The sequence below is a fragment of the Entelurus aequoreus genome, linkage group LG06, assembly GCF_033978785.1.
Source record: "Entelurus aequoreus isolate RoL-2023_Sb linkage group LG06, RoL_Eaeq_v1.1, whole genome shotgun sequence".
Lineage (NCBI taxonomy): Eukaryota > Metazoa > Chordata > Actinopteri > Syngnathiformes > Syngnathidae > Entelurus > Entelurus aequoreus.
This window is the reverse complement of record NC_084736.1, coordinates 19324696-19339386: the sequence shown is the minus strand read 5'-3', so window position 1 is coordinate 19339386 and position 14691 is coordinate 19324696. Positions and strand designations below refer to the sequence as shown.

Sequence of the window (14691 nt, the reverse complement as noted above, 5' to 3'; positions counted from 1 at the left end):
CATACACCCCAGTCATATTTTGCTACTTGAGGTAATATTTTGCTACCATGCTAGGTTTTTTTAGCTACGGTACTTTTTCAGGTATACACCCCAGTCATATTTTGCTACTTGACACATGTTATCTGTTACCATGCTAGCTTTTTTAGCTACGGTACTTTTTCAGGCATACACCCCAGTCATATTTTGCTACTTGACACATGTTATCTGTTAGCATGCTAGCTTTTTTATCTACGGTATTTTTTCCCTGGCATACACCTCAGTCATATTTTGCTACTTGACACATGTTAACTGTTAGCATGCTAGCTTTTTTAGCTACAATACTTTTTCAGGTATACACCCCAGTCATATTTTGCTACTTGACACAGATTAACTGTTAGCATGCTAGCTTTTTTAGCTATGGTATTTTTTTTAGGCATACACTTCAGTCATATTTTGCTACTTGACACAGAGTAACTGTTAGCATGCTAGCTTTTTTAGCTACGGTATTTTTTTAGGCATACACCTCAGTCATAGTTTGGTACTTGACACACGTTAACTGTTAGCATGCTAGCTCTTTTAGTTATGGTATTTTTTTTAGGCATACACCTCAGTCATATTTTGCTACTTGACACAGAGTAACTGTAAGCATGCTAGCTTTTTTAGCTACGGTATTTTTTTAGGCATACACCTCAGTCATATTTTGCTACTTGACACAGGTTAACTGTTAGCATGCTAGCTTTTTTTTTCCAGGAATACGCAAGTTACATATTTTGGTTTTTGACAAGTTAACTGTTAGCACCCTAAGGTAGCATGCCAAATTTTTAAGGAATACAACATATATATTGATATATTTGGTATGTGAAACAAGCTAACGAGTAGCATGCTAACATTAGCGTGCCACCTTTTTGGCTTTTGAGTCATATTTTAGCATGTTAAAGTTAGTGTAAGTCTTGCGGTATTAGTTAAGTTAATTTTGAATGTATACATGTATGTACATACTGTATATATACAGATATATGTGTGTATATACTGCATGTATGTATATAATATATATATATACAGATGATCTTTGGCTAGGGTTTCCTTTTTTGTGCAGTGAGTCTTTAAAAACAGCAAAGTCTTCCTGTAATGCAGAGGATCTTCGACTAGTGGTTTTTATTATGCAGTAGATCCCTAAAAACTGCGGCCTAGGCGAAATTTTTTAAAATTGATCAATTCAAGTTCTAAAAAATGTATAGTTATTAATGAGTCTTTGGGCATCAAATGAGGTGGCGACTTGTCCATGGTGTACACCACCTTCTGCCCGAATGCAGCTGAGATAGGCTCCAGCACCCCACGACCCCAAATGGGACAAGCGGTAGAAAATGGATGGATGGATGATTGGATCTGATTTTGATTTCTGTGGTGACGATTCGATTCAGAATCGATTCTCGATTCAAACCAATTCTCACAATGTATTTGGTATAATGAACCTTTCAAAACAGGTTACAGCTAAGAAAAGCTTCCCCTGGTTGGATGGAGATGACTTAAAAACGTATTTTTTGTAATTTATTTTTGTAAAGAAATGTTTTTTCAGTGTGTAAAAATTTATATTTTTGTTGTATAAATATTTTTTACATCTAATTTAAAACAAGTTTTCTGAAAAAAAAAAAAAAAAGAGGTTGTTTTAAGGTTGTGTAAAAATACATATTTTGTTGACACTGAATTTTTCTACACTAAATACAACTTTTTTTTCCAAAACACAATTTTTAAAGACGTCTTTAGGTCTTCTCCATGCAAAACAATCAGAATGAATAAGAATCGCAATACAGATGTGAATCGCTTTTTTGATCACCCCGATAATGAGGTATACTAGCTATAACATTCACAATTCTATGCTTTGTCGCCTCTAGTATTTTTCCAATAGATAAGCAAAAACGAATTGATGCACATTGAAATGGTTTTAGCATATTTAATGAACAACATGTGTCAAAGTGGAATTCTTCCCCCATTTATGCATTTTTTAGAATGGCCTTTGGTGGAAAAAGTTTGGACGTGCCTGCTGTAGAGGATATTTGACTAGATTTTTTTTCTACTATTTTAGTGCAAAACATACAAAATGTAGTTGCTTCTGTCATGTAAAGACGATTTTTGACTTATTTTCACTTGTTTACCTTTTCTTTTTTTTTTTGAACATACACCAGTAGATGTCACCTATTACACTGTTGTATGTGTTACACCTTTTCACCACTAGAGGACAGCATTTACTTTAGTTTAGAGATGTAACGTTCAGGGTCCTGCTAATAAAAATAGAGAAACGTGACATAGACATCTCTCTTGTCATGCCAGCGCTACCTGTGTCTCAGTGAGGTGGGCGTGTCTAATGTCGTGCAGTGCAGGTAAAGTAGATAACTGACAAAAAAGTAGCCTACTTTTTAAGCTCGGAGGTGTCGAATATTCTAAAAATGTCTGCAGTCAAGTCATCACTCCTGAATTTTTCATTCCAAGCTGCCATTGCTTCATCCCACAGAGGTAATATTAATAAACTGCTTTACATGTTTAAATGAGCTGCATCATGACAGCTTATTCCACTTCATAATCTATTAAGATTGGAAAATAATGACTTTTAATACATACATGCCCACTCAAGGATGTAAAAAAGGATTTATTAAATCCACAGTTAAATTACTTGCCTGAATTAATTATCCTCATGTTTTATCATTTGTATACTTTCCAATAACATGGAAGGTAAATTTGTGTCTTGTTGTGGACACTGAATTTATGTAACTGATTTTTTTTTCATTTGAATTTTGTAAAGTGAATTATGCTGACCATTTCATTGAATACAGATATTTTAGTGTAAAAAAAATGTGCAGAAAAGTAAATTATGGAAAAGATTCAGTGCAGAAAAAAGTCAGTGTATGAAAATTCAGTGCAGAAAAATGTGTTGCTTCAAAACTTTAAGTCCCACTTCCGGTCATTTTACACCAAAGCACCTCATTGGCTGGTTCTGAGACAGAAACGATCGCTTCACATTTTTTTTGTCAATTTACTGGAAGTGGATATTTGTTTGTGGGATTAAAATTATTGTATATAATTATTAACATAAATATATTTTAATAAATTTGTTAATAATTATATACAATAATAATTTATTTTAATATATTATATATGTATATATAATGTATTAAAATAAATAAACCCTAACATGTGCTCTCCAAAGAAACGGGCTGAGTGAGGTCGCATCTGATTGGCTGTCGAGACACTTGGGGGGGCGGTGCTAAAACGTCATCAGTCCGGTGAGTGGAGTCGAGCAATTTGTGGTGAGCTGATACTCAGACCGTTTTGCCAATTCCATACTGATACGGTTTAAAGACTTTTGAATCATTTTGTGATTCTTTAACTTATTAATCATGATTACCAGAAACTCTACACTAAGCCTTTTTCCCCCCCGTTAACCACTAAGTAGTCAACATTTAAAAAGTATTGAAAACCAACAATTAAGACACATTATTATCAAAATATTGCAATTATTGCATATTAGCAAAATATAATAGCAAATAAATTGCAAAAACGAGTCACTTTAAAATCCTTTGGGTGTTCATAATTAATTAATTTAGTTAATTATAAATTAATAAATACAATAATTAATAAAGTACTTCTGATTCTGATAAAAAATATTAAAACATAAATATATGATATGTGTAAGTGAACAACAACAACAAAACAAATATATATTACATATTTGAAAGAATAAACAGACAAGAACTGGAAATATTGAGCTCACCACGTTAGTATCGATCAGATACCGGTACGATCATGGTATCGATGTTGATATTTAGATTGATCTGTTCGCCTCGGCCAAAAAAAAGAAACAATTTTTGGAAGCTAACGAGAAAACGAAGCTAATAAGTCAACTGTGGTAGAAGAAAACGTTGAATGAAGACGCTAACAATTGTAGTGGAAGAAAACTGTCGAAGAAGAAACTAACAATTGTGGGAGAAGAAAAAGAAGTTAACAAGTGAAGAAGACGACGAATGAGGACATGATTTTGTGGCCATGCTGTGGCGGTCTTGCTCGAAGTAGGTGAACATTTGCTTGTTAAAATGAGTAAAATGAACATTATTTTCGTTTTAGAAGCTCACAAATACACCCATTGCAGATATTATGAGTATTTGTTTTTATCAAATAATTCGTCATTTGATTGACAATGACCACCAGCTGCGTCGATGTCCGCCATCTTTGTTTCTTCTTATTGAAATTTAGTGGCGTAAAGATGACTCAACAACTCACAGCTCATTTTAAAGTGACTTTAACGCTGTAAATATGTTACAAACAAGTGTTTTCGTCCTGTAGTTGTGAAAAAGCAGCGTGTTATTTGTGTGTTGTCACAATGTGGTCATTCTGGCCCAACTTGAGTCAACAGTTTTCTTAATGTAGTTTGTAATGAGGTCTTCGCTATTAATTATGTACGTGACTAAACACGTAAATGCAAAATCTCAAAGCAACTCATACAATGGCAAAGACCTTGGAAAAAAAAACCTTCCAACGACTGGACCCCGACTTAAACAAGTTGACAAAACTTATTCGGGTGTTTCCATTTAGTGGTCAATTGTACGGAATGTGTACTGTACTGTGCAATCTACTAATAAAAGTTTCAATCAATCAAAAACCATTGTGATAGGAAAGATACGGATTTTCGAGGTTTCAAAATCAAAACCTACATTTATGAAAATGATTTTCAAAACATCACAGCCCCCCTGTTTGTCATACATGTATGAAGTAACAAGCAAATGGATTAGTTCAGTAACGCAAAAATAATCACTGATATTACAATTAGCAGAAAAATAGCTGTAACTTCCATATAGTGTTGTCCCGATACCAATATTTTGGTACCGGTACCAAAATTATTTCGGTACTTTTCTAAGTAAAGGGAACCACAAAAATGGCATTACTGCCTTCATTTTAACAAAAAAGCTTAGGGTACATTAAACATATGTTTCTTATTGCAAGTTTGTCCTCAAATAAAATAGTGAACATACAAGACAACTTGTCTTTTATTAGTAAGTAAACAAACAAAGGCTCCTAATTTAGTCTGCTGACAAATGCAGTAACATATTGTGTCATTTATCATCAATCAATCAATGTTTATTTATATAGCCCTAAATCACAAGTGTCTCAAAGGGCTGTACAAGCCATAACGACATCCTCGGTACAGAGCCCACATAAGGGCAAGGAAAAACTCACCCCAGTGGGACGTCGATGTGAATGACTATGAGAAACCTTGGAGAGGACCGCATATGTGGGTAACCCCCCCACCTCCTATAGGGGAGACCGAAAGCAATGGATGTCGAGTGGGTCTGATATAATATTGTGAAAGTCCAGTCCATAGTGGATCCGACATAGCGAAAGTCCAGTCCACAGTGGATCCGACATAATAGTGAGAGTCCAGTCCATAGTGGGGCCAGCATGAAACCATCCCAAGCGGAGACTGGTCAGCATTGCAGAGATGTCCCCAACAGATGCACAGGCAAGCGGTCCACCCGGGTCCCGACTCTGGACAGCCAGCACTTCATCCATGGCCACCGGACCTGTGTAACTCCCCCTCCACAAGGGAGAGGGGGGCAGAGGAGAAAAGAAAAGAAACGGCAGATCAACTGGTCTAAAAAGGGGGTCTATTTAAAGGCTAGAGTATACAAATGAGTTTTAAGATGGGACTTAAATGCTTCTACTGAGGTAGCATCTCTAACTGTTACCAGGAGGGCATTCCATAGTACTGGAGCCCCGAAAGAAAACGCTTAATGTGTGACTCAAACGAGAGAGTTGGGTCGAAGATAATACCCAGATTCTTTACCGAGTCGCCTTGTGTAATTGTTTGGTTGTCAAATGTTAAGGTGGTATTATTAAATAGATGTCGGTGTCTAGCAGAACAAATAATCAGCATTTCCGTTTTCTTGGCGTTGAGTTGCAAAAAATTAGCGGACGTCCATTGTTTAATTTCATTAAGACACGCCTCCAGCTGACTACAATCTGGCGTGTTGGTCAGCTTTAGGGGCATGTAGAGTTGAGTGTCATCAGCATAACAGTGAAAGCTAACACTGTATTTGCGTATGATGTCGCCTAGCGGCAGCATGTAAATACTAAAGAGTGCAGGATCAAGAACCAAACCCTGGGGAACTCCGCACGTTACCTTAACATAGTCCGAGGTCACATTGTTATGGGAGACGCACTGCATCCTGTCAGTAAGATAAGAGTTAAACCCAGACAAGGCTAAATCTGACATACCAATACGTGTTGCTCTAATAAAATATTATGATCGACGGTATCGAAAGCAGCGCTAAGATCAAGAAGCAGCAACATAGATGACGCATCAGAGTCCATCGTTAGCAATAGATCATTAGTCATTTTTGAGAGGGCTGTCTTACCATATCATTCTATTATTTTGTCAAAATTATTAAGGACAAGTGGTAGGAAATTAATTATTAATCCACTTGTTCATTTACTGTTAATATCTGCTTACTTTCTCTTTTATCATGTTCTATCTACACTTCTGTTAAAATGTAATAATCATTTATTCTTCTGTTGTTTGATATTTTACATTAGTTTTGGATGATACCACAAATTTGGGTATCAATCCGATACCAAGTAGTTACAGGATCATACATTGGTCTTATTCAAAGTCCTCATGTGTCCAGGGACATATTTCCTGAGTTTATAGACATATTATAATTTTTTTTTAAATGAAAGAAGATGTTGTGATGCCAAAAAATATCGACGTAATCATAGTAGTATCAACTAGATACGCTCCTGTACTTAAGTTAAGTTAAAGTACCAATGATTGTCACACACACACTAGGTGTGGCGAAATTATTCTCTGCATTTGACCCATCACCCTAGATCAGTGGTCCCCAACCACCGGGCCGTGGCCCGGTACCGGTCCGTGGATCGATTAGTACCGGGCCGCACAAGAAATAAATAAAAAAATAATACTTTTTTTTGTGTTTTTTTTTAAATTATTATGAAATCAACATAAAAAACACAAGATACACTTACAATTAGTGCACCAACCCAAAAAACCTCAGTGCCCCATTCACACTCATTCGCACAAAAGGGTTGTTTCTTTCTGTTATTAATATTTCTGGTTCCTACATTATATATCAATATAGATCAATACAGTCTGCAGGGATGCAGTCCATAAGCACACATGATTGTATTTTTTTATGAAAAACAAAAAACAAAAACCTACCCCTTTTCATACCATAGCAATTTTATCTTATTTCCTTGTCCTCTGTAACATAACAGTGAACAAATAATAAATAAATAATATATCATAGTAAGTGAACAAATATTAAATACATAAATAATCTTTCTCAAAAAAAAAAACGGGTTCTAGATGTTCATCATAATTCTTGTTCTGTGTACTTTGTGAACACTTGTGGTTTGAACAGTCTCTTAAACTGAATCATATTGGTGCTTTGTTTGATTTCTTTACTTAATCCATTCCATAATTTAATTCCACATACTGATATGCTAAAGATACCGAGCAATCATTTTATCCGCGCCTGTAAAAAATGTTGTTACTTAAAGGCCTACTGAAATGAAATTTCAAAATTTAAACGGGGATAGCAGATCCATTCTATGTGTCATACTTGATCATTTCGCGATATTGCCATATTTTTGCTGAAAGGATTTAGTAGAGAACATCAACGATAAAGTTCGCAACTTTTGGTCGCTGATAAAAAAAGCCTTGCCTAGCGTGACGTCAAAGGTTGAAGGGCTCCTCACATTTCCCCATTGTTTTCAATGCAGCGAGAGCGATTCGGACCGAGAAAGCGACGATTACCCCATTAATTTGAGCCAGGATGAAAGATTCGTGTATGAGGAACGTGAGAGTGAAGGACTAGAGTGCAGTGCAGGACGCATCTTTTTTCGCTCTGACCGTAACTTAGGTACAAGCTGGCTCATTGGATTCCACACTCTCTCCTTTTTCTATTGTGGATCACGGATTTGTATTTCAAACCACCTCGGATACTATATCCTCTTGAAAATGAGAGTCAAGAACGCGAAATGGACATTCACAGTGACTTTTATCACCACGACAATACATCGGCGAAACACTTTAGCTACGGAGCTAACGTGATAGCATCGGGCTTAACTGCATATAGAAACAGAAGAAATAAGCCCCTGACTGGAAGGATAGACAGAAAATCAACAATACTATTAAACCATGGACATGTAAATACACGGTTAATGCTTTCCAGCCTGGCGAAGGTTAATGTGGAGAGGGGCGTGGTCCACGCGTTCCCTGCGGGCGGGGTGTGCGCGGGGGCCGGCCAGGAAGCAGCTGACGGGTGAGTGGATATCTCAGCTGGAGCGAGTTATTTAATCACCTGTTCCTTTATTAGCAGCGGCGGAGACCATGAGAGGGGGAGATAGTGGGAGCAGGAGAGAGACCGAGGTGCTGAAAAGCAACAAAGAGCGGGTCAGAAGGGACAGGACGGCTGAAAAGCAAAGGAAGAAGCGTTGCAGACGACAAGAACAAAAATAAATAAAAACTCTCCTGTTGAAACCCACGTTCCGAGGTGTTGTGGTCACATTGGTCCGTCGAACCCTGAAAAGGAAGTAACAGACTTCCACAGTTAACAATACTGTTGCTAACGACGCCATTGAAGCTAACTTAGCAACGGGACCTCACAGAGCTATGCTAAAAACATTAGCTATCCACCTACGCCAGCCAACCCTCATCTGCTCATCAACACCCGTGCTCACCTGCGTTCCAGCGATCGACGGTGCGACGAAGGACTTCACTCGATCACCGATGCGGTCGGCGGCTAGCGTCGGATAGCGCGTCTGCTATCCACCTCAAAGTCCTCCTGTTTGTGTTGCTGCAGCCAGCCGCTAATACACCGATCCCACCTACAACTTTCTTCTTTGCAGTCTTCATTGTTCATTAAACAAATTGCAAAAGATTCACCAACACAGATGTCCAGAATACTGTGGAATTTTGAGATGAAAACAGAGCTTTTTGTATTGGATTCAATGGCGTCCGAATACTTCCGTTTCAACGATTTACGTCACGCGCATACGACATCATACATAGACGTTTTCAACCGGAAGTTTAGCGGGAAATTTAAAATGGCACTTTATAAGTTAACCCGGCCGTATTGGCATGTGTTGCAATGTTAAGATTTCATCATTGATATATAAACTATCAGACTGCGTGGTCGGTAGTAGTGGGTTTCAGTAGGCCTTTAAACGTTGTAATTGTGAAAAATATAGACAATTGTCAAGCAAATGTGTTCTGTTAAACCCCAAATGGTAACATAAGCTAGCCAGTGGTGTTCTTGTCATATTTTTTGCTTTGAAAAATGTAACTGTGAGCAAGTTGCAAACTGGACGTTTAAGTCTATCCATCCATCCATTTTCTACCGCTTGTCCCTTTCGGGGTTGCGGGGGTTGCTGGAGCCTATCTCAGCTGCATTCGGGCGGTAGGCGGGGTACACCCTGGACAAGTCCCCACCTCATCGCAGGGCCAACGCAGTTAGACTAATCAATATTTTTTCGTCAATTAATTGAAAAAACAAAAATGTCTTATAACATCACATTTTTCAATGCAGTTTTATATCCTATATCTTAAAGGGGTTCAATAAAATGAACGAACAAATTCATGCAGTGTTGTCACTACGACAACGTCATGTCCCCACAGATGGCATCAACGGCAAGAGCGTACTTACAGTATAGAGCAGGGGTGTCAAACGTACGGCCGGAGGGCCTGATCAGGCCTGCAAACAGGTTTTATCCGTCCCGCGGGATGAGTTTGCTAGGTATAAAAAAATAATCTTACATTTTTAAATGAAAGAAACAGCTGTTCTAAATTGTCCACTGGATGTCGCAATAGCAATTCTTTGTGTCTTTGTAGATGATGCTACATATGTACAAAATAAACCACATGATGTTAGTGCACCAGTCGAGGAAAATAATCAAACTACATAAATAACATTCTGTAATTTGATTTTAAAGTAATGTTTTTATCTTGATAAATTGAAAATTAACACATTGACTGATTAACATTGTCACATAATTTATTCAGAAAATATAAATAACAACAAATAAAGATAGAATACTATTAACCACAACATGTAACCCAACATTATGATTTGTACAATTTCAGAATGTGCTTGTTCTATTTTTAAACAAAGAAAACAATCTGAAGTTGGCTTTATTTGTAAGTTATCGTGCCATCATTTCACCAGTCCGGCCCACTTGGTAGTAGACTTTTCTCCATGTGGCCCCTGATCTAAAATGAGTTTGACACCTCTGGTATAGACCAAGGATAATGTTATGCGGGCTCCATCTAGTGGAACGCCAGAAAATCACTTAAGTACTTTGTTTTATTTTCCTATATTCAAACACAGTGTTACTGTTCAAACTGTGTAATGTTACAGTGGCCACAAATATGAAATATACTTGTTAAATATAACCTCTGCCTTGTTTTTAATGAATACTTAGGCCTACTATGTTACTGTATTTCAATGTTGGTTATTATGGTGGTACTTTGAGAACCACATTTTTTCTGCGGCGGTACTTGGTAAAAAAAGTTTGAGAACCACTGGTTTAAAAACATAAAATTCCATTTAGAGCAAATAATTGTGCATTAGTTTGATACTGTCTGACCGTAGTGGAGTTTTTACTGGATGAAATGTTACACAATTTTCTTTGTTTTTCATCATGGCTTCCTGTGCCGCCACACACAGACTTTTAAGGACGCTCAAAAACCATGATTGGATGCTCAGACAGACGTCATATTTCAGGATTACAAGGACATATGGTTATAACGTAAATGACCGCCATAACCACAACAGCAGGGGGAGCTCCACAAACCACGTTAAACCCAGATTCCGATCTATCAAAGGTCTTAACTCATTCTTCTTCTATGCCACATCAATATGGAATGCACTCCCAACAGGTGTAAAAGAAAGTGCATCTCTATCCTCCTCCAAAACCGCACTAAAAGAACACCTCCAGGCAGCTACAACCCTAGCCTAACCCCCTCCCCCCACCACATCCCACCTCCGCGGATTGTAAATAATCAAATGTATATACTTGTTCTTATGCTTTCTGAGCTCACTATGTTCACTGCTCGCTGTACATATCCTACCAAGTCAGACCTACACTGTTACAATGTCCATTTCTCAAAATATATAGTTGTTGATGACTGAAGTGCTGATATCAACCAAACCTAACCCCCCCGCCCCAACCCCCTCCACATCTCACCCCCGGATTGTAAATAATGTAAATAATTCAATGTATATACTCTGATGATTAACTTGTGTGATGACTGTATTATGCTGATAGTATATATTTGTACCATGAATTGATTAACGTGGACCCCGACTTAAACAAGTTGAAAAACTTATTCGGGTGTTACCATTTAGTGGTCAATTGTACGGAATATGTACTGTACTGTGCAATCTACTAATAAAAGTTTCAATCAATCAATCAATTAATGTATAAAAACTATAGGTCAAAAGATTAACACTTACTTTTGGGTGTAATTTTGTATAATCTTAGATGTAAATTATCACATGATAATTTTGTTTTAACTTCTCAAAATCTAAATTTCGAAGTTGAGGCACGACTAGCAAATGTTAACGACGTAATTAACCTCTGTGCTTTTTAAGTGGTCCACAAGCCGCAGCTGCAATGAATGAATGTAAGTAGGTCAGCGGCCGATCTTCACAATCCCGTAGTAAGGAGTTGAGTTTGTGTTTATTTGGAACATGCAAGCATACAACATGATACATCACAATTTCCAATTTCTCTATTCAACATGTTCTAAAAGGATAAGGAAGACGCAGAGCTTATTTAATCCTACCCCTTTTCTTTTACATAGCAGTTGCTAAAACTTTTGTTCACTTCCTGTTCTCAATTTATTCACAATATACTCCATAAGTAATAACATTAAAAATAAATAAATACATAATAATTAGTGAAGTAAGTTATATATCATATGGTGAGATAAGTAAGATTATCTAGAAAATGAATGGATAGGTTAAATAAATTCAGATAAAATCATGGTTCTTCTTCTTTGTACTTTGTAAACACTTAAAGTTTGAAGAGTTTCTTGAAGTGGATTCATTAGTACATTGTTTGATTTCTTTGCTTAATTCATTCTATAATTCCACATACTGATATACTGAAGGTCTTAAGTGTTGTACGTGCATACAAATATTTTAAATTACATTTTTCTCTAAGATTATATGGTAACACTTTAGTATGTGGAACATATGAACCATTGAGTAGTTGCTTATTAACATAGGGTTATGGTAAGGGTTAGCGTTGGGGTCAGGGTTAGGGTTGGGGTTGAGGTTGGGGCTAGGGTTAGGGAAGACTCTTAGTTAATGGCTTACTGGTTGTATAATAAGGCCATGCAGAATAGGGCATTAATAAGTACTTAATAATGAGTAATTAACAGCCAATATGTTACTAATTTGCATGTTAATAAGCAACTAATTAATGGTTCGTATGTTCCCCATACTAAAGTGTTACCGATTCTATTTCCCTTCTTTTGTTGAGAAGAATTGTTGCATATTCTTGGGTAGCAGATAGTAGTTTGCTTTGTGTATAATTTGAGCTGTTTGAAAATTCACTGTCGTAGAATTTCAGTATTTTCGATTCAATGAATAAAGGGTTTGAATGTTCTCTATATCCAACATTACGTATTATTCGTATTATGTATTATGACGCTTTACCTTTTTCCTCATTCTGCCTATTTTTGTGACTGTACATTATTTTTCTTGTAATTGTATGTTATTGAAAGTAGTGATTTGCTTCACCAAAGAGGGAATTCACAGTTGGGTGGTCACACCAACCCCTGTTGCTTTGGCTTGTGCATGCATTTATTGTTCAGTTTATTTTCGACCTTGCATATAATACCCGTGGTAAGTAAAATGTTTTAAATGTGAAATTACATTTTATTGACCCGAGGCGTCCAGGGCCGTTGTGGCTTGAGTTAAAGTTGTTGTTGTTGCCGCCTACAAAGTGGTAGGTCGTCCTTGTTGTGTTAACTTACCTATTACTTTACTGTTTGGCTCATATGTCGTTCTCTGGGATGACAGTCTGTACCTCGAAACAGGAGTTTGATTAAGGGCTGTGACGCAGCTCGTACCTTAAAGTTTGTGCTTTGCTCCACAAAACGGCACAATTTTAACACGAAACATGCGTTTTAAAAAGAGAAAGGAACTTTCAGATAATAAACATTGTATGAAAAACATTATAGAATGCAGCACAAATTACAGTAGTTTTATGAAGTAATATTAATGTACAGCATTTACCTTGGAGAGTGGACTTCAGTGGTACAGTACCTCCTTTGGGCTGCTTCTCCGTCAACACATCATCAGCAGCTTCTCCATATTTTTTCTGGATTAATGTCCGCTCTTTCGATATTAATTTAACATCCTGAGCTGGCGTTTAACTCATTCTGTTTGAGTATGGTGCAGACTGGCAGTGCTACGCTCTAACTGCTTCACCAAGTTAGCTCACGCTGTCATGTTTTTGATGATTTCTTTCTTTAATTCAATGAGTATCATCCATTTCTTTTTTCGGCACTGTCCTTAACATTCACTTTCTTCCTTTCCATGCTTCGAAAAACAAAGATATGTCCATCTTTAGCTAAAAGCTAATGCCAGCGAGTAAGACCGGATGTTTTGGTGGAATCTGACGGGGTTCACTATGACATTTGCTGCGCCAAAAAGCGGTGGTGTGGCTTGTAACCCAATTTTTTTTATATAAAGCACACGTGTCAAACTCAAGGCCCAGGGGCCAGATCTTGCCCGCGAAAGCTTGGAATTTATATATGTCTTTTCCTACTTAATGTATTCAACTTTCCATTTTGACATGAAAAATAGTTGTACTGCAAACAATTTCATATCCTTTAAACTTGATCTAATATGACATTCCAAACTTTTTTTTGGTTAAAATTAAAATAAGTACTTAAATATCCGCTTGACTCATGATTTTAAATCAAGTTATCCATCAAATTGTAAAAACCACCATAGTTTTTTTATTTTTTATTTTTTTGGTCCTGTACAGCTACTCAGGCAAATCATATAGTTGATGTAGATGCCCATATTAGCTGTACAGATTAACTTTACAAAAGAGAAGTGTGGGATATTTCTCTTGTTGCTTTATTTGTATCTGACTTTATTATATGGGTTTATATTAATGTTTGGCGCAGCAGGAGGAGATGGAAAGAGAAAAAAAGGAAGATGAGGTTCAAGGTTCAAGGTTCAACTTTATTGTCCCTGCGGGGAAATTTGTCTTGGGCACAGTGCATCATTGCTTTCTTAACATACACAAAAACAACAGAACAAAAACACAAGCACAGACACAACCACAACCAGACAACTAACATTTAAACATCAGAACATGGAGCTTGATAGACATAGGTGGCACTTTGATGTAGGCATAAAATCTACAGTATGGAGATAAAGATAAAGTACCAGTGTGCATTGCACTAGAGCTAATGGATAAATTGCTGTGTGCTAAAGTGCTATGTGCTAAAAAAGTGCTAACCTATGTATTAACATTCTATTGCACATTGTTGGTCAGCTTAATGGAGGCTGGGACAAATGATAATTTAAGGTGGTTAGATTTGCATAGTGGGACCCGGAGTCTTCTCCCTGATAGCAGGGTTCCATATTCAGGAAAGAGTGGGTGTTGTGAGTTGGAAAT

General features: G+C 37.0%; 1 protein-coding gene across 1 annotated transcript in view; it reads left to right on the top strand.

Moving 5' to 3' along the window:
* The first annotated feature begins 3780 nt into the window (after window positions 1-3780).
* asic2 (acid-sensing (proton-gated) ion channel 2) overlaps window positions 3781-14691 on the top strand; it is a 941282-nt gene continuing 930371 nt past the window's right edge. The window contains exon 1 of the mRNA XM_062050157.1: window positions 3781-4040. Within this exon, the coding sequence (XP_061906141.1) occupies window positions 4018-4040 (23 nt within the window). The 5' untranslated portion in view covers window positions 3781-4017. The remainder of the gene's footprint in view (window positions 4041-14691) is intronic.